General features: G+C 40.1%; 1 protein-coding gene across 1 annotated transcript in view; it reads left to right on the top strand.

Annotated features, from left to right (window-relative positions):
* LOC127852668 (afadin-like) overlaps positions 1-18,933 on the top strand; it is an 80,172-nt gene extending 61,239 nt beyond the window's left edge. Inside the window, exons 18-24 of the mRNA XM_052386618.1 lie at positions 5,225-5,290; positions 8,743-8,816; positions 10,023-10,141; positions 12,130-12,321; positions 13,682-15,615; positions 16,227-16,351; positions 18,900-18,933. Of these exons, the coding sequence (XP_052242578.1) occupies positions 5,225-5,290; positions 8,743-8,816; positions 10,023-10,141; positions 12,130-12,321; positions 13,682-15,615; positions 16,227-16,351; positions 18,900-18,933 (2,544 nt within the window). The remainder of the gene's footprint in view (positions 1-5,224; positions 5,291-8,742; positions 8,817-10,022; positions 10,142-12,129; positions 12,322-13,681; positions 15,616-16,226; positions 16,352-18,899) is intronic.
* The last annotated feature ends 479 nt before the right edge of the window (positions 18,934-19,412 follow it).

Here is a 19,412-nt window from a genome sequence, read left to right as displayed (position 1 = left end):
CAAACAAAAATGCAAAGTATAGACAACCTATTGTTGTTTTTGCATAAAGTATTGTCCCAGATTAGCATATGCATCCTGAAAAAGGTTTATCAGGGACAAAACTTTCTGCATAAACTATATTTTTGTTTAAAAGAAACTTCCAGTAAACTTAAGTTCACCAAAAGCAGAAGTGCAGTGCTTGATAAGGCTGTGCAAACTGCAATGCCTACCTGGGACAATACTTAATGAACATGCATTAAGTCTGTTTTTTCAAGAGCACGACTTATTTATAAGTGTATTGAGAAACACTTAAATATTTTGTCGTGTTCATTTGTCTGTACTTTTATTTACTTAATGCAATTAAGTATAAAAATTAAACCATTCAAATGTATGACACCGTTGGTACACTTGACACTTTCCCATTGACCCATATAAGACACACCTCTGCCTGTTTGAAGAAGAACAGTCTTCACAACTGATTTCCGGTGATTGTTATTCAATGGCTGCCCTGTTTCCTGTATATATTTACATAATTATGAAACACCTGTCAATCAAGTGTGCCCTCTTTGCAAGTGTTCAATAGAAGTCAGTGTAGTGTAACCGCTCACACATCCTAGTTGTGGGAAATCAAAATTTGTGACTCTCACCTTAAAAAATCAATATAACATATTTGAAAAGATCCAGAGATTGTCAGTGAAACTTAATTTGCTTTCTCATGATTCAGTTGTGGATGTTGAAAATATTTAACACAATACCTATTTGGAGTATTTGTTCATTGCAAGGTAACCAACATATTTTTTACAATATATCAATTTCCTTAAATATAATAAAATAAAATATAATGACTTGAATAAATTGCTTTGATATTGCCTTGCTGTAGAGAATAATTAGTTCATTTAGTAGTCTTGTTGTGAAGGGTTTCTGGTTAATTAAGTTCGTATTTATGTTATGTAAAGATTGGTAATTGTTATGTCTTCTACTAAGATCTTCTTATTGTTTAATGTAGGAGTTAAATTCCATGTTCATTTCTTGTAGTGGTCTTAGGTGAGAAAGATTACATTTGTGCATTGAGTTCTTGGGAATGTGTATGAGGTTGTTGTGGTGTTCAATTCTTGTAATGCTATTATATTGGAGCTTTGATTTTTGTTGTTAGAGTTCTTGTAGTGGATTATATAGGAGGTGAGATTTGTATGTTCAATGCTTGTAATGGTATTATGTTGGTGGTAACATTTTTATGCTCCCTCAAAAAAAATTGGGGGGAGCATATAGTCGCCGCTTCATCTGTCTGTGCGTGTTTCCGTGTGTCCGTCCGTCTGTGCACAATTTTTGTCCGGGCTATTTCTCAGCAACTAATGACCGGAATTCAATGGAACTTTATGGGAAGCTTCACTACCAAGAGGAGATGTGCATATTATCAGCGGGTTCTGGTCGGATGATTTTTCACAGAGTTATGGTCCTTTGAAATTTTCCATTAACTGTACATATAGTGCAATTCTTGTCCGGGCTATTTCTCATTAACTAATGACCGGAATTCAATGCAACTTTATGGGAAGCTTCAGTACCAAGAGGAGATGTGCATATTATCAGCAGGTTCTGGTCGGATGATTTTTTACAGAGTTATTGCCCTTTGAAATTTTCCATTAACTGTACATATAGTGCAATTCTTGTCCGGGCTATTTCTCAGCAACTAATGACTGGAATTCAATGAAACTTTATGGGAAGCTTCACTACCAAGAGGAGATGTGCATATTATCAGCGGGTTCTGGTCGGATGATTTTTCACAGAGTTATGGCCCTTTGAAATTTTATATAAAAATATTCTTGTCCCCCTTGAACTTTTGTGCCCTCAAGACGTTTCCTTTTATCTGAATATATAGTGCAATATTGTGACCAAAAAAAAGTTTGGGGAGCATCACCCATCTCCGACGGTTTCTTGTTGTGTTCAGTTCTTGTAATGGTATTATGTTGGTGGTTACATTTTTGTGTTCAGTTCTTGTAATGGTATTATGTCGGTGGTTACATTTTGGTGTTCAGTTCTTGTAATGGTATTATGTCGAATGTCACATTTGTGTGTTTAGTTCTTGTAATGGTTTTATGTCGGTGGTCACATTTTTTTTTTTGTGTGTTCAGTTCTTGTAATGGTATTATGTCGGTGGTCACATTTTTGTGTTCAGTTCTTGTAATGGTATTATGTCGGTGGTCACATTTGTGTGTTCAGTTCTTGTAATGGTATTATGTTGGTGGTTACATTTGTGTGTTCAGTTCTTGTAATGGTATGTCGGTGGTCACATTTGTGTGTTCAGTTCTTGTAATGGTATTATGTTTGTGGTTACATTTGTGTGTTCAGTTCTTGTAATGGTATTATGTCAGTGGTCACATTTGTGTGTTCAGTTCCTGTTATGGTATTATGTCGGTGGTCACATTTGTGTGTTCAGTTCTTGTAATGGTATTATGTCGGTGGTCACATTTGTGTGTTCAGTTCTTGTAATGGTATTATGTCGGTGGTCACATTTGTGTGTTCAGTTCTTGTAATGGTATTATGTCGGTGGTTACATTTGTGTGTTCAGTTCTTGTAATGGTTTTATGATGTTGGTTACATTTGTGTGTTCAGTTTGTGTAATAGTAATGTGAATAAGGTAACATGTTTGTGTTCAGTTCTTGTAATGGTAATTTGAATGAGGTTACATTAGGGAGTTCAGTTCTTGTAATGGAATGTGTAAGTGGTTGCAATTGTGTGTTCAGTTCCAGTAATGGTGTTTGGTTGAATTCATTTTGTTTGTTGATACATGTATATCTAATGGGAGTATGAGGTTACATTTGTGTGTTCAGTTCCTGGAATGGTATTAGTTGATAGGAGTTTGCATTTGTTTGTTAAGTTCTTTTAATGGTTATTTGTATCAGTTGTTGTTGGTATATTTAGTTCTTGTTATGGTATTATGTAAAGATTACATTTGTGTGTTCTGTTCTTGTAATGGTATCTTGTTTACGTTTAAAGTAGTGGGTTCAATACATTTTTGTGTTCAGTATGTATTACAAATAGATGACAAAAGCGTATGTTTTTGTCCTCAGTTGTTACCTAAGTGTATGGCTCAATCAGTGATCATTTCTTATTTGTAGTATGGTATATTAAATGTTCATCATGTCGTTATAATTGTCTTCAATCTTAAGACTTGTAAATGATTGTTAATATTCAAAATTATACATATTTTATTGTTCTTAAAAATGTGCAGCAAATTTGGTCTATAAAAAACCCTACTGTGCAGTGATTTACTAATGTATACCCAAAATGTACAAAAATTAGTAGATGCATCATTTCGCAATGTTCATATTGTATAGTTTACTTGAAAACTTAATCATGCATTCAAACCAACAGAATTGTGTGTCATCCTTACAAATGGATGTATTCTTGGAATATTAGCTTTCAAAGGTAAGGGGCTCTACATGTAACATTATTTTGTTGAGTTGGAAAAGACTTAATAAATAATATTAATCTTTTAAGGTTTTAAAGAAAATTATTTTTTGTAGTCTGATACTGCCCCCAATTTTTATGTCCCCAAAGAAGGGCATATAGTGATCGCATTGTCCGTCTGTCAGTCCGTCCGTCTGTCCGCCACACTTTGCGTTTAGGTTTAGAAAAATGCTCATAACTGCTATGTCGCTTCAGATGTAACATTCATATTTGGTATCCATATGTATATGGACATGGCCTTTCCGTACGCACACAAATTTTGACCCCTTTGACCTTGAACTTGGGGTCTGCGTTAAGGTTTCGAAAAATGTATTTAGGTTTCAAAAAATGCATATAATTTCTATCAAAGTGTTTATCGGGAGCATATGTCATCCTATGGAGACAGCTCTTGTTTTATTAAATAATCATAGTGTTTAATGACTATATTATTATAAACATGTGTAAGACAAACATAAAACTTAAAAAAAAAATGATTAAGAATATATTGGGGATTAACTTATGGGGTATCTAGTGTTCATATCTTAATAATAGCCGTCCAAATGTAGGATCCGACATGAGTTGTCAGTTCATGTAATATTTTATTAAATGAGTTCAGGAATATTGTAAGTAATCAAGCCTTTAGGCCAGCCAGCTTACAAATGTCCTACACAAGTTTAATCAAAAATGATATGAAACAAGATATTTATAAATTTGTGTGGGCTGAGTAGAAATAGTTTTCCTGTTATGTAATGCAGTTTGAAAATGCATTTCTGTTTAAAGTTTACAAATGACCACAGATTAACAGCTTTGAAATGAACCATATTTTACATGTAACAGCAGGCATTTTTTTTATTTTCTGTTTTGACAGGTAATATATTTTTAATATTTAATACATTTATATAAAAGAATAATCCGAAATTATTGGTTCAGTAAAAAAAGTCAACTGAATCAATCCAAAATAAAAATTTCAGAATTTAAATGAAGACATGCTTATGATGTATATTCATTCCAAATGCTCTGATATGTTTGTTAACAACCATTTACCTTGTATGTATGTATTGGAATGTATATATAAGTTGCAGTGATCAAGTCACTTTTGGAATGATAACGTAGGCAGCATAAATAAAATACTTGAGATCATTGGTATGTTTGGGATGTGTGACGATTTCCAAAGAGTTGTCCTGCAAAACTCTTGACTGGTTATGCAGGTTATTCATGGAGACTGGTATCTAAATGGAACTTTTTTCATTAATGTTTAAGGAAGATAGAGTGTGACATTTTGGGCTTTTCAGCAATGAACAAAAATGAAATGCTATAACTGTCATAAATTGTTTAAAATAACAGGAAATCTTGGGTTTGTTAAACAGTGATTGGATAGGATTCTCTTTAAAAGTAAGGTAGATTAAAAAAAATTGACAATTTTTTGTCCCTGTTTAGTGTATTTGATTGAATTGGCCAAATTTGTGGCAAAAATCTAGTAAAACTAAACAGATCAACTTAATTCAGAATATTAAATCCTTAAATAAAACAACTGTCATGTTGAAACGTGAAAGCATACATACAGGAAATTGTAAATCCTGAAAATTGACAGATGTGATATTTTCATCCTTAATTCATGGGGGTAAAGTGTTCTTCCAGATTAGCCTGTGCAGTCTGCACTGGCTTATCAGGGACAACACCTTTGACCTAGACCAGAACTTTGTTCAGTACTTTAAAGGAATTTTTTTTCCATAAAAGCAGAAGTGTGAAAGTGTACCAGGAGCCATATCTTACCAGGCTGTTCCTCTATGTGTTTCAGGGAGACGGGCAGAGTGATCGGGGGATCTACATCAAGTCAGTTGTGCCTGAGGGAGCTGCTGCTATTGTAAGTATGATTTGAGTTAAGCCCCTTTTTGATGCACCCCCCCCCCCTTGCAACCCGGCCCACAGGAAGTGGGTATAATTGAGTAACTTGTTTGATTTGTCCACATAAAATATGATTTGTTATTTTTGGAGCGAACCACTTCCAAATGTTTCAACTTTCAAGCGATTCAAGTTAAACTCCAAATACTAGAGTTATTTGCCCTTGAATATAGCTTACAAAGCACCTTAGGAATATTAGTCGTGCTTGTGACTATAATTGTCCCCTACCGGTTTCACCGGAGGGGACATATGGTTTGCGCTCTGTGTGTCTGTCTGTGAGTCTGTCTGTCACACTTTTCTGGATCCTGCGATTACTTTAAAGGTTCTTCATATTTTTTCATGAAACTTGAAACATGGATAGATGGCAATATGGACATTATGCACATCATTTCATTTTGTTCCTACGTCAAAAATTCTGGTTGCTATGGCAACAAATAAAAAAAAATCCGACAATGGTGGAGCCGGTAGGGGACATATATTGCTTGGCAATAGTCTTGTTTTATTGTAAGCTTTGATTTGTTATGATTCTCTTATTTAAAACTCAATGGTTTGCCTCAGAATGACATACACTCATGTAGCCTGGTTTGCACTATTGTATTTACTAGTGACAAGGGCAATGTTGCAAGATTATGAAGCTTTGATAGTCAATAACACATTCTACTATTTTAGAATGTGCCACCTCTGTTGACAATTTATTTTAGTTGATTTATTTATAAACCGTGATAGAAAAAGATGAATAATAGTATACAATTAAATTTTTGGAGGTTTTGTGATGACCTCTCATAATACTTGACATTTCACTTCTACTGATAATGCTGTACTTTTTTTACCTTATGGACAAGAAATTATGATGCAATATCAAGGTTCTGTAGTCTATCAAATGAGTTCATTGACAGGCTTCGCGAAAGTGCCAGTCCGCCGGTCCTGACCGGCAGATTTCCATTTGGTCCGGCAGGTTTAACAAGAATGTCGGTCCTGGCGACCGGAAAAATGTTAAAATGAATGCAAAAACACCATATTTTTTTCAAAGTTGTAACTTCGAAGAGCAAACCCGTTACTACATCATGAAAATGAAATTGTTCATTGTTTTGATGTTTGAAATAAGTTTGTTACGTACAATTAGCAAAGCCAACTAGTTACACAACACCTACTTCAAACTCATCGCAAAATCGGCAACTGCTTTCGCACATTTTAATCCCTTTTGTTGAAACATCACAGTCTACACAAGGTCAGTAAAACCGCTAAGCGTGTTTTCACAACACCCCACACATTCTTCGCGATATAATTCTATTAAAATTTACCACGAAACATTATACGGAAATTTAATACACGCACGCTTTCCATGCGTTTGACGGGACGTTGTACGTGTAGGGAATAATTTGCGTGCGCTTTTCTCGAGAGAAAGGATTAAAACAAACTGTACTTTTGCAGTTTATTTGAAGAATGTGATAACGTCGAGTAAAAATTAAATTGGGAAGAGTGTTTCGGATTACAAATTTAATTATGCGCATTTGAGAACTCAACAAAACACGGAATATGGACCAGTTTCTAGGACACTCATACTTCTGTACCGAATTCAGAGAAAAAAAAGGTTTTTTTTAATGAACATAGTTGTGTTGCTGTTTTTTTTTTGGTCCGGCTAAATTTTCATCGGACCGGCACATTTTCTGAAATGCCTGTCTGGATGACCGGCCGATTTTTTCCAATTTCGCGAAGCCTGCATTGACTGCATGCACAATGAAATAGTGATGTTTGGAAAAATGAAAATCATATGAGGCCCGCTCTGGGAAAATGGGGCTTAATGCATGTGTGTAAAGTGTTGTGGAAAGTGTTGTGCACATGCATTAGGCCCTGTTTTCCCATAACGTGACTCATAAACATTGGTTAATATAACTTATGTTATTACTGGATGTGGAATGACGATTTTGAACAGCCAACTAAATATATCAACCCTATATATTATTATTTTGATTCTAAAACTATTCAAGGAATGAAAAGTGTAATGTTCATTTAACCGATCAATTGATTATTACCAACACTTTGGAATGTCAAGAGTTATTAGCTATTATAGACACACACTTGTTGTTATTTAGGTTTAAAGTTAATTCTTGAAGGCAACCTTCACGTATCAACACTCCATTCTTCACTTAAATCCTCGTAAAATTGTAATTTATTTGGATGACCTCTTATCAGTTAATGCAAGTTTGAAAATTTTAACGTCATTATTCTGTTGAATTTTGGAGAGTTTGTGTTATTGTGTGGGGGTCCATGGAAGATGGTTTCCGTGTTTAAAAGGTTTGGAATGCGGGGAATGATGGAAACAAACAAGACGAAATGAGAAATTTGATTGTAGCATTTTGACTGGATAAAAAAGGTGTTGTTATTTTGGAATACGTGCAAAAACAAATAGTTTTATTCTTTATGATTGATGCTCTTCAGCTCTTAATTTAATATCCTGATTATACTTTGTGATTCTCCAGGGTTTGTTGACTGATGTCTTGTGTAGGTAGAGTAGTTATTAAAAAACACACAGGCAAAGCAGTTTGCTGGTTAAAATTTTATGTATGGAAATTGCATGGAAGTTGATCTTTTATGGAATGAATTTTTCTTCAGTGTAAATTGTGAACATTAAACTGATATCACCACCAACATATGAGCCGTGCTCTGTGATAAAGGGGTTTAATGCATGTGCGTAAAGTGTCTTCCCAGATTAGCCTGTGCAGTCCGCACAGGCTAATCAGGGACAACACTTTCCGCCTAAACTTGATTTTTGCTAAGAAGAGACTTTCTTGAAACAAAAAATATCATACAAGCGGAACGTGATTAGCATGTGCAGACTGCACAAGCTAATCTGGAACAACACTTTACACACATGCATTAAACCCCTTATTCAAAGAGCAAGGCCCATATTGAATTAAGTAGGATATGAAGAGACATTCTAATTAAGCAAATGACATTAATTTTGAAGAGAACTTCTATATAATTACTACTCTTGACTGCAATTTGATTGTGGATTGTCTTCTGGACATTTATTGTGGGCATAATTATACAGAGGAGTTCAATGTTGAGAACACTTTTGAGTATTATTAGTATTGTTGCAAAGTTTTGGAAAAACTAGACTTAATACATGTGCGTAAAGTGTCGTCCCAGATTAGCCTGCGCAGTCTGCACAAGCTAATCAGGGACGATACTTTGCATTTTTATGGTATTGTTTGTTTTAAGGGAGTCTCTTCTATAGGTTAGTCCAGTCTAGGCAGAAAGTGTCGTCCCTGATTTGCTTGTGCAAACTGCACAGGTTAATCTGGGACGACACTTTACCACATGCATAAAGTTGCGTTTTACCCTAGTGAGACTGAGTTCCATATTGAGAACAATTTAGAGTATTATTGAATGGACATTCATGTGTGGTTCCAGGATGGGAGATTGCAAGCTGGAGACCAGCTGCTAGAAGTAGATGGTAAAAGTCTCGTGGGGCTCACACAAGAAAAGTATGTACTCAATATTATGTTGTCATCATGTTGCTTTTGAATACGCTGTTCAAATAGAAATAAATAATTTTATTTGAATGTTTTTTACATGCAAATGTATACACGATGTTAGAAACCATAATGATTATATTATCGTCACAGTATGAGATCATTTTGTTTGGAATAAAAAGTGAACAAACCTTGGAAACCTATAAAGTGTTCATGCTTTAAATAGAGAAAGATTTGTAGTTTGTATTCAATGATGCTTGCAAGGTGCACCCACGCTTTATACACATCAACTGTTTTAGTCAGGAAAAGGTGTTTATGTTTTGCAAAATATACAGGTACAGCCTTGCTTAAACTATTTTTACAAATCTTACTGCTTTATCCTGTCACCAGATAAACATCACACAGCTATGCATACCTTTACAAATTAAATTGCAATTCAATGGTAATTAATTACTATGTCATCATAGAAAGTGACTCATGATGCACTTACATGGCTCATGCTTTGACAGCGGGGCTTTTGCAGCTCTTGCATTGTAAGCCTTTCAAATTTACGAGGTTTTTAGTAATGACATTAGAGGGTTTAAAAGGAAATATGGAAGTTTAATATCAAAAGAATGACATTAGCTAATGTTAACAAATGTAGTGATATGAAATGGTTGATGATTGGAGTTTGATGTTGATTTGTGTTGGATAAAAGTTTTCTAAGATTAGGAAGTGTTCAAGGTGGGAAAAAAGGAATAGTGAGCATGACAATATTCTCATAACCTTTGGTAAATTGAATTTGAAATTATTTGTATGGATTTAGAATAGTCATTATTAAACCTAGCTTTGTTATATAAGAAATATTTCTTTGTTTATTATGCTTGATGTAACAAGTTTTCTCTATGAAAAAAGGAGATTTTTGAACTGGTCTGGTATTTACATACCTTGAACAAAAATATGCACTAGCTAATTAGACCAGGAAACCTTGCATGACTTTATATCAGATAAGGAGGCTAGTTCCAAGCGTCTCTGGCGGGATGTGTCATAATACCCTTCTTCGTACAACTCGGCTCATACCTGACAAAGAAGCATATTTGGCTAATATTTTATTCTGGACAGGGTAGCTCCTGACCAGGCTGCGTTGATGTGCAGGCTAGTCTGGAGCTACCCTGGCCGCATTTGGCATAAAACCCATTTTTGCATGATGCGACTGACGTGTGTTTTGTCTTCTTGTAGGGCTGCTGACATTATGAAACACACTGGTCACTCTGTGACACTAAAGGTCGCCAAGCAGGGAGCCATCTACCACGGTCTAGCTCAGCTTCTCAGTCAGCCATCACCTGTTATGCAGCGAGGTAGGTAGGGGGTGGGGGTATTAAGTCGATTAAGGGGGGCCAGTAGAGTGTGGAATGCGCATTGATTGTGATTAAATTTGAGCCTTGTTCTGGAAAAACTGGGCTTAATTAAGTGTTGTCTCAGATTAGCCTGTGCTGTCTGTACAGGCTAATCAGGGACAACATTTTCCACCCGGAACTGGATTTTGTCTTGGAATAGATTACCTTTCAACAAAGAATACCTTTAAAGTGGAAAGTGTGGTCCCTGATAAGCCTGAGTGTGGTCCCTGATAAGCCTGAGTGTGGTCCCTGATAAGCCTTGGTGTGGTCCCTGATAAGCCTGAGTGTGGTCCCTGATAAGCCTGAGTGTGGTCCCTGATAAGCCTGAGTGTGGTCCCTGATAAGCCTGAGTGTGGTCCCTGATAAGCCTGAGTGTGGTCCCTTATAAGCCTGAGTGTGGTCCCTGATAAGCCTGAGTGTGGTCCCTGATAAGCCTGAGTGTGGTCCCTGATAAGCCTGAGTGTGGTCCCTGATAAGCCTGAGTGTGGTCCCTGATTAGCCTGAGTGTGGTCCCTGATAAGCCTGAGTGTGGTCCCTGATAAGCCTGAGTGTGGTCCCTGATAAGCCTGAGTGTGGTCCCTGATAAGCTTGAGTGTGGTCCCTGATAAGCCTGAGTGTGGTCCCTGATAAGCCTGAGTGTGGTCCCTGATAAGCCTGAGTGTGGTCCCTGATAAGCCTGAGTGTGGTCCCTGATAAGCCTGAGTGTGGTCCCTGATAAGCCTGTGTGTGGTCCCTGATAAGCCTGTGTGTGGTCCCTGATAAGCCTGAGTGTGGTCCCTGATAAGCCTGTGTGTGGTCCCTGATAAGCCTGAGTGTGGTCCCTGATAAGCCTGAGTGTGGTCCCTGATAAGCCTGAGTGTGGTCCCTGATAAGCCTGAGTGTGGTCCCTGATAAGCCTGAGTGTGGTCCCTGATAAGCCTGAGTGTGGTCCCTGATAAGCCTGTGTGTGGTCCCTGATAAGCCTGAGTGTGGTCCCTGATAAGCCTGAGTGTGGTCCCTGATAAGCCTGAGTGTGGTCCCTGATAAGCCTGAGTGTGGTCCCTGATAAGCCTGAGTGTGGTCCCTGATAAGCCTGAGTGTGGTCCCTGATAAGCCTGAGTGTGGTCCCTGATAAGCCTGAGTGTGGTCCCTTATAAGCCTGAGTGTGGTCCCTGATAAGCCTGAGTGTGGTCCCTGATAAGCCTGAGTGTGGTCCCTGATAAGCCTGAGTGTGGTCCCTGATAAGCCTGTGTGTGGTCCCTGATAAGCCTGAGTGTGGTCCCTGATAAGCCTGTGCAGACTGTTCTGGCTGATCTGGAAAGTGTGGTCCCTGATAAGCCTGTGCGGACTGTTCTGGCTGATCTGGAAAGTGTGGTCCCTGATAAGCCTGTGCGGACTGTTCTGGCTGATCTGGAAAGTGTGGTCCCTGATAAGCCTGTGCGGACTGTTCTGGCTGATCTGGAAAGTGTGGTCCCTGATAAGCCTGTGCGGACTGTTCTGGCTGATCTGGAAAGTGTGGTCCCTGATAAGCCTGTGCGGACTGTTCTGGCTGATCTGGAAAGTGTGGTCCCTGATAAGCCTGTGCGGACTGTTAAGGCTAATCTGGAACGACACTTTACTCATGAGCATTACTCTCTTTTTTTTACCAGAATGAGTCTCATCAATGCAAGTTCTGGGGAAATTTTCTTATTTGTAAGTTAAGTCATTGTTAATGTATTAATTCAACTTCATTTTGAGAAATGTGTTTTCATTTTTCCAATTTGAATACAGTAAGAGCATGATAACTTATAAAAGGCCACACTAACTTGATTTGATGCATGACAAAAAATGTTCCCAAAACATTGGAGCGAGTGAGCCCAGTGCAAATAAAAATATTTTTATTCTTAAGTGGTATGAGCATTCTATAGCCAATAGGTAACCCTCTTGTAGAATATATCCAATTCACTCTCAGTTGTCTCCCTTCACTCCAGCCTCCCCTCAGAAGACACCCACCACCCCCAGCAAGCAGAGACCCGGAGAGGAAGGTCCCCCTCCATACAACGGCATGCCCGAGCCAGACCGCCGGGCTGCCATGCAGAAACCGGACTCCCGATCACTGCCTCGGGACATGCGGGCACCTGGATTGCGAGGCCCGGATAGCCGGTCTTCCCCGGCACTGAACAGTATGTATCCTGCGATACAGTAGGGTGTCCGGGAGGGGGTCTTACTTAGGGGTCCCCCTTCTTGTGTTTCTGTCTTTGGTTTGCCGGGTTGTTGCTTATATGCCAGAGCTTACTCTGTCATTTGCCAGATTAGGTAATGGCTACATATGGACCATTTGGCTAAAGAAAATTCTATTTGGCTGCCATTTTCCTTCATAAATACTCATAAAATTACCAAATTAAGTAGAATTTTGCTAAAACGAGTAAAATGTGGCCAATACAAATTAAAGGCCAGTGGAGACCCTGCATATACCAGTGATTGGTAAGAAAGTGCAGAAGTGGCTTGGCAAGGACAGGAACACAGGTGTTGAAGTGTTGAGAACCAATTCACTGCACAGTAGGGTCAGGTACTGTACTTTGTCATCTGCAGCTGTTATGATACTGTAATAATAAGTGGTGCACTGTGGGAAAGAGGCTAAAATTCACATTAGAAGCTGGAACAAAAAAAAACAGCCATTGATGATGAGTGCAGTATCTGATTTTTTTTCCCCCATCATTTCACAAATTTCCTTATTAAAAATTGTATGCCACATTACAGCCAGTTCTAAGCGCAAGACCGGTCGGCGGTCCATGGCGCGGGAACGTCGCCAGACCTGGCATGATGGGATGGTATCAGAGTCGGGTCCTGAGTCAGAACGCAATCACTCGGCCACTTGGGACTCTGGAACATTCCCAAGAACGCGACACAACTTGAAGCAACAGCCTAATGCAAAATCTAGACTAGAGATCCAGAAATTGAAAGATATATTTCCTATTAAATTATTAAAACAGAAAGTTGAGGAATGCGAGTTAAGAGATTATCGGGCTAAGGCAGTGAAACTCACGCCAAAAGGAGAGTACTTTGGTATGAAGAATTATGTGCGGTCAGCCTCAGTTTCGAGTTATTTCAATCGAGCCTTTCTTTACGATTACCCTAAGAAAGTAGAGTCTCCTCCCCTGCATGTGCTGGTGACTGCTCTTGATCAGGGGCTCGACGATGTGTTCGATGGAGCGGGACCTTTGAGTGCACGATCTGAGCCCGAGAAACGCACCCAGAGTGACTCGGACATTGTTGTGAAAACTAAGGCTAGGACTATGGATGATATTGTTATGAATAGTATTGGTAGTAAAAGTGTAAAACGAGGATATAAGAATGGTAGAAAGAGTAAGTTTGTGTGATGTGCGATAATGCATCATATGCAAATACCTAATAAAATTATGACATTTAAATCATTATCGGAAATAAATGCTAAACTCTGCTAATTTATTTAATAAAAATTATAGATATAGTTTGATAATAACTCATGTTTAAATAAGTTAACATTTCCATTCACTTTTGCAGGTGATCCTCCATTATCCGCGGTGGAGCGACTGAGGATGCCTCCAGCTGCCAGAGATAGCACAGGCCAGTACCCTCCCCCCAATGGCCACGCAAACCCCCATTACAACAGACACAAGGGAGACAACAGAGAGCTCATGGACAAGTCCAAGTCCATCCCAAACCTGCACATGGACAACTCATTCGATGGTCGTGGTGCTCCTGGCGCCATACGCCCGGCCCAGAGTGTCAGCGCCTTACAGCAGCAACAGCAACAACAGAGGGTACCTAGCCAGCATGCTGACTATTATAACCAGCCCCACTCCCTAGACGATTCTCGTAGCCATGGTAGCCATGATTACGAGAACCAGCCTGTGCGGACGCCCCTTGATGCGGGCAGAGGTTACCCCGGACCTGGAGCCAATCAGCCATCGTCTGGTGTTCAGTTCCGGTCGCCTGGTCAACCTGCCCCGGCAACCATGTCAACCAGACCGACACAACCCCAGAGTTTCGAGAGACCCCAGTCGCAGTATTTCGCAGGCCAGGACCGGCCCGATTTCCAGAACGGTCGACCGCGGTCAGAGGAATTCACACCAGAACGCTTGCAAAACTGGCAGGACCCTGATCGAAGCAAAGGCTCCCCACACGACAGCTTTGACGGCAGGGGAGCACCCAACTACAGCAATATTCGACCCCAGGCCAACTATGCCAATCAAGGTGAAATACGGAAGATGGACATGGGAAACCAGCAGCCTAAACAGCCCAACTTCTATGAGAACACGTACCCCAGACAGCAGGAGCCCACCCCGCCGTTCCAGCAACTGAAGAGACCCCCCAGTGAGAGTGAAAAAGGTCGGCCCCCAACAGCCCCCAAACCAACACCCAAACCCAACCAGCCACTAGTGCAGCCTCTGGAGATACCTAGGTCTGAAGTGGATAACAGACAGACTCAGCCACACTTTTACAACCCACAGCTCCGCGACAAGGCCGCCATGTACCCCAGCTCATCGTCCCCTAATGCATATAACACATCCCCGGGCTCCCATAGTCACTACCAGAACACCAGCTTCTACGATGGACGTGCGGATGGTAGCTCTAAGATGTCGCCTCTACATGGGGACTTCAGTAAAAATCCTCACATGGCCCTGCCAGCCCCCCACGACATGGCCCCAGAGTTACCACCCCCACCCAACATGGACGATATACATGACCAGGATGAGTTGATGCCCCCCCTGCCCCCACCCCCTGTCAATGACTACCGACTCGAGCAGAAAATTAGGGAGGAACAAAACAGAATGATGCAACAGCAGCCATCGGACCCTAGCTACAGCAATTTACCTCCACAGAACAGCAGAAAACAACCATTTTCGCAGTCACTCCCTGCACATTCTGTTGCTTTTTCTCCGACGGGTTACACCCCACCACAGGCTACGGGTTACCAACCAGTGCAGAAGCCTGGTCCCAGTTTCCAGCCTGCCATTTCGACCGCCTACCCAACACAGCAACCCCAGTCATTACCCGTGCAGCCCTCGGGATACAACGCCAGTCATGACTACCAGAACATCAACTACCCCAACAACAGGGCCTCGGAGCCCCCTAACTCAGCAACACTTCAAGCGAACACGTACGAATCCTACGACCCGAGAAAAGCTCCACCTCCAACATCGTCACAGCAACAACCACAGCAGCCCCGGCCAGTCATACACCAGCAGATCAAGGACCAGCGGGAGGCCATAGTGTCGCCATGGCAACGAGAGGAACGGGAGAAGCAGCAGCAACAGCAGCAGGAGAGCCTGACCCGAATACGGGACATGGAGATCGATGACCTCACATCCCGGCCGCACCGGACCCTCCAGGAGGAGGAGAGGCTGAAGAAGCTGGTGCTGGAGGCGGAGTTTCAGCGCAGGCTGGAGGAGGTACAAGACAGGGACGATGAGGAGTCCGACGACGACAGATTTGTGAGTATCTCTTGCATTGTTCAGCATTGTTTATGACTAAATGAGCGGGGCATGCATTTTTTACATTTGATGTACTACCAAGCAAGTAAGAGTTAATTCAAGCCAGACTTTAGACCAAGAAAATCAAAGATGAGCTGTCGGTTTAACATGCACCAATGCCCAGTTTGCAGACATGTGCTTATAAGTGAGCTGCTTTATGGGAAAACAGGGCTTAATGCTCATGAATAAAGTTTGGTCCCTGAAAAGGAATACTTTTTACCAACTTGCTTAACATTGAGACTGTTTGTCCCAGAAAGAGGCTCTTAGTATCAGTGATCAAATGAGCCTTGTTCTGAGAAAATTGGGCTTAATGCATGTGCGTAAAGTGTCGTCCCAGATTAGCCTGTGCAGTCCGCACAGGCTAATCAGGGACGACACTTTCCGCTTTTATGGTATTTTTCGTTTAAAGGAAGTCTCTTCTACTTGAAAATCCAGTAGAGGCGGAAAGTGTTGTCCCTGATTAGCCTGTGAGGACTGCACAGGCTAATCTGGGACAACACTTTAGGCACATGCATTTTGCCCAGTTTTCTCAGAACACGACTCAATATTAATCCCCCCCCTCTCAATGGCAGATGCAAGCCCTGGTGCCCCTCCAGTCCCTGCAGGAGGATCTGGTGAAGTCTCGTATGAAGATCCAGGACTTTGAGCAGAAGAGGCAGTATGAGGATGCTGAGAAGGAGAAGGATCGCATGCAGAGGTGAGTCACCATGGCAACCTGGCGAAGGGGAATCTTTATCTGGGCCTTGCTCTAAGAAAAATGGGCTAAATAAATATGTTTATAGTGTTGTCCCAGGTTAGCCTGTGCAGTCCACACAAGCTAATCAGGGACAACACTGCTTTTATGGAATTGTTTGTTTAAAGGGAGTCTCTTTTACAAGAAAACCCAGTGGAGGCATTGGAGGCGTAGAGTGGTGTCCATGCAGTGGGCACATGCTTATCTTGGATAACACTACGCATATTCATTAAGCCCAGTTTTTCCAGAACAAGGCTCATTTAATAGCGTGATCCATAAATGTATAAGATTTTAGGTTTAAAACCCCTAATGTACAGCGGCACATATGATACTGACCTCTTTTATGTACCAATGGTAAAATGTGATTTGAAGGAATTTCATAGTGTCAGCTTGGTGCCTCCCCTAAGATCAGTGAGCTTTTCCAAAATCACATTTCATGGTAAGTCTTTTCTTTCTCTTCGTGTATTATTATCACATATTTTGCTCGATTAATAACTGTTCAGTTTGTAATTTTGTGATTTTAAGCTGATATTAATACGGTATGTAGGCTGTATTACTTCATGTCAAGATCCATTACACCTTTTGATTGGGAAATGAACATACAAAGGGCTGAATTTAACAGTCATTAAGAATATGAATAGCCTTGCATATATATTTCTGTGAGTCAAGCTTCATGTTTGTGCCCCTCAGGGGTATTCTGAAAAAGACTCCACCCTCCCAGTCTCCCCCTGAGGAGCCCCTTGTCCCACCTGTGTCCGTGCTGAGCGTTTCCAAGGGGTAAAAAACATAGCAACGGGTCACTCGGAAAACTTGGCTAAATGCATGTGTGTAATGTGTTGTCCATGATTAACCTGTGCAGATGACACTTTACGACACTTTTCCACTTTTTCGGACTTTTTTGCTAAACAAAAATCCAGTTCAGTTGGAAAGTGTAGTCCCTGATTAGCCTGTGTTAAATGCACAGGCTAATCTTGGACAACACTTAACACATGCATGAAGCCCAGTTTTCCAAGGTTAAACACCATAGCAACAGATCACGGGGCATGGTACTGGTTTCATGGTCCCTTTGCACAGCTGATGGGGTAGAATGTGTGTTTCTTACTGGGCTGGCACAGTCAGGCATTTCTTTGATATTCTTAAATAAATAAATAATAAATTGGAATCTATACTATTTATTTGGGTAAAAAACTTTAAAAGCTGTATGATATACAATTCTTACCATGCATGTGTGTTTTAAAGCACTATTTGAATATGTAAATTGTGTGAATTTATTAAAGTATTTGCCTCTGTAAAATCCTGTTTATAAAGTTGTGTTATTTTTTAATTCATTAAGTAGAGGTTTTAAAATCTTGTCAAAATAGCCTTGGTTGCTTCATTTGCGACCCTGAAGTAAACACAAGTTTTAGATTTTAAATAGATGGTTCAATTTCTTATAGTACAAGAGTTAGTGTATATTTTGTAAGGTATTATTATAATAATAAAAACTGTCTATGATATGGAAGGCATCATCCAATACAATATGTGATCACACCTGCACTGGGCGTGTATGTTTATGCACATGTTTTGGTCTTTGGTTCTGAAACAATAGTTATAAGTTTGAGTGAGTTGGTACGAGTATATAGAGATGAGATCAGGGTTTGAGGTAGCTCGGGCTGTGTGAGGTGTTTGATAGTGGGGTGTGGGTTTGGTCTATGTTTGTCATGGAGTGTACATACATTTGGTAGGTACTGCACCTGTGTGGAGATCATTAGATTAGAAAGGAAACACGTGAGAATTGTTTGAAAGTCTTCACTGGGTTTTTGAATTTTAATTCTTAGTAATAAAAAAATCGTATTTTATTTGTTCCTTGTTTTTGCTTCGATTTTTGTTGCTTTAAGTTGTTCATCAATCTGAATAATTTGCAAACATGTTGGTATTTGACATACAAAACAGTATAGTTTTATGTTACTCTTTGCCATTTTCTTAATGAGAATAATCACAGCAAAATTAATAACACAAAATAAAATGTTGAAGGTCACAGTGGACATAAGGTTTGCTAGCAATCAGGAGGTCACTGGTTGGATCTCCACTATTGGGAGAATTCTAGAGATCTTCACCAAGTGCTGGTTCTACCCGTGAAAAAGACATAAGTGTCTCGCAATAAGCTTTTGGCTTCAATACAATTGACCTAAAATAAATTTTTAAAAATGAGCCTCGCTTTGGAAAAACATGGCGTAATGCACGTGCTTAAAGTGTCATCGCTAATTAGCCTGTGTGAGCTTATCAGGGACAGCAATTTTTCTGCTTTTATGAAATTTTTCATTCAAAGGAAGTCTCTTCAAAACAAAAATCTGTTCTAAACAAAAGTGTCTTCCCTGATTAGCCTGGGGGACACGCAGATGCTTATCTTGGTAGACCTTTTACGCACATGCCTTAAGTTCTGTCTTTCAAGAGCGCTGCTCAAATGAATGAAGATTGTCTGTAGTGACACTGTGTTCTATTGGCTGTAGTTTCACTGTGTTTCTATCAACAGACTGGAGCGTCGCATAGAGATGTTCGGCGTGTGATAGGGAAGAAACAGAAACAGCGGCAACAGAGGCGCCTGGAAAAAACAACAGAGGGAGCAGGAGGAGCACTTCAGGAAACAGAAGGTGAAAAGATTCGGGATATATTATATAGGCTTGTCAATTATCTCTTACATGGAATGTTTGTTTTATAATGTTAGTGATTGGTTTAGATTTAGGCTTCAGAAAAATACATAAGTCTGCAATTGGGTATGTTGTGTCAGGAAAAAAACATTGTGAATAACGGGTGATTGTTTGAATATTTACCCATAGAAGTTACATCTGATTTAGCTATTATTTCCATTAGTTTATTGTATGGTAGTGTCAATCATTTTGGCATTAGCGTGCAATCATTTGGTAAGAGTTTTATGAGTTGGACAGAGTTCAATGAGTGGACAGAGTTCAATCATTCTTATGTGTTGTTCCCCGGAGGCGAGAGAACAACATCAAGAGAGATTGAGGGAACTGCGACAGCAGAGAGC

The sequence above is a fragment of the Dreissena polymorpha genome, chromosome 12 (genome assembly GCF_020536995.1).
Source record: "Dreissena polymorpha isolate Duluth1 chromosome 12, UMN_Dpol_1.0, whole genome shotgun sequence".
Taxonomy (NCBI): domain Eukaryota; kingdom Metazoa; phylum Mollusca; class Bivalvia; order Myida; family Dreissenidae; genus Dreissena; species Dreissena polymorpha.
Note: the sequence above shows the minus strand (reverse complement) of the source record. Positions and strands in the feature narration are given on the sequence as shown.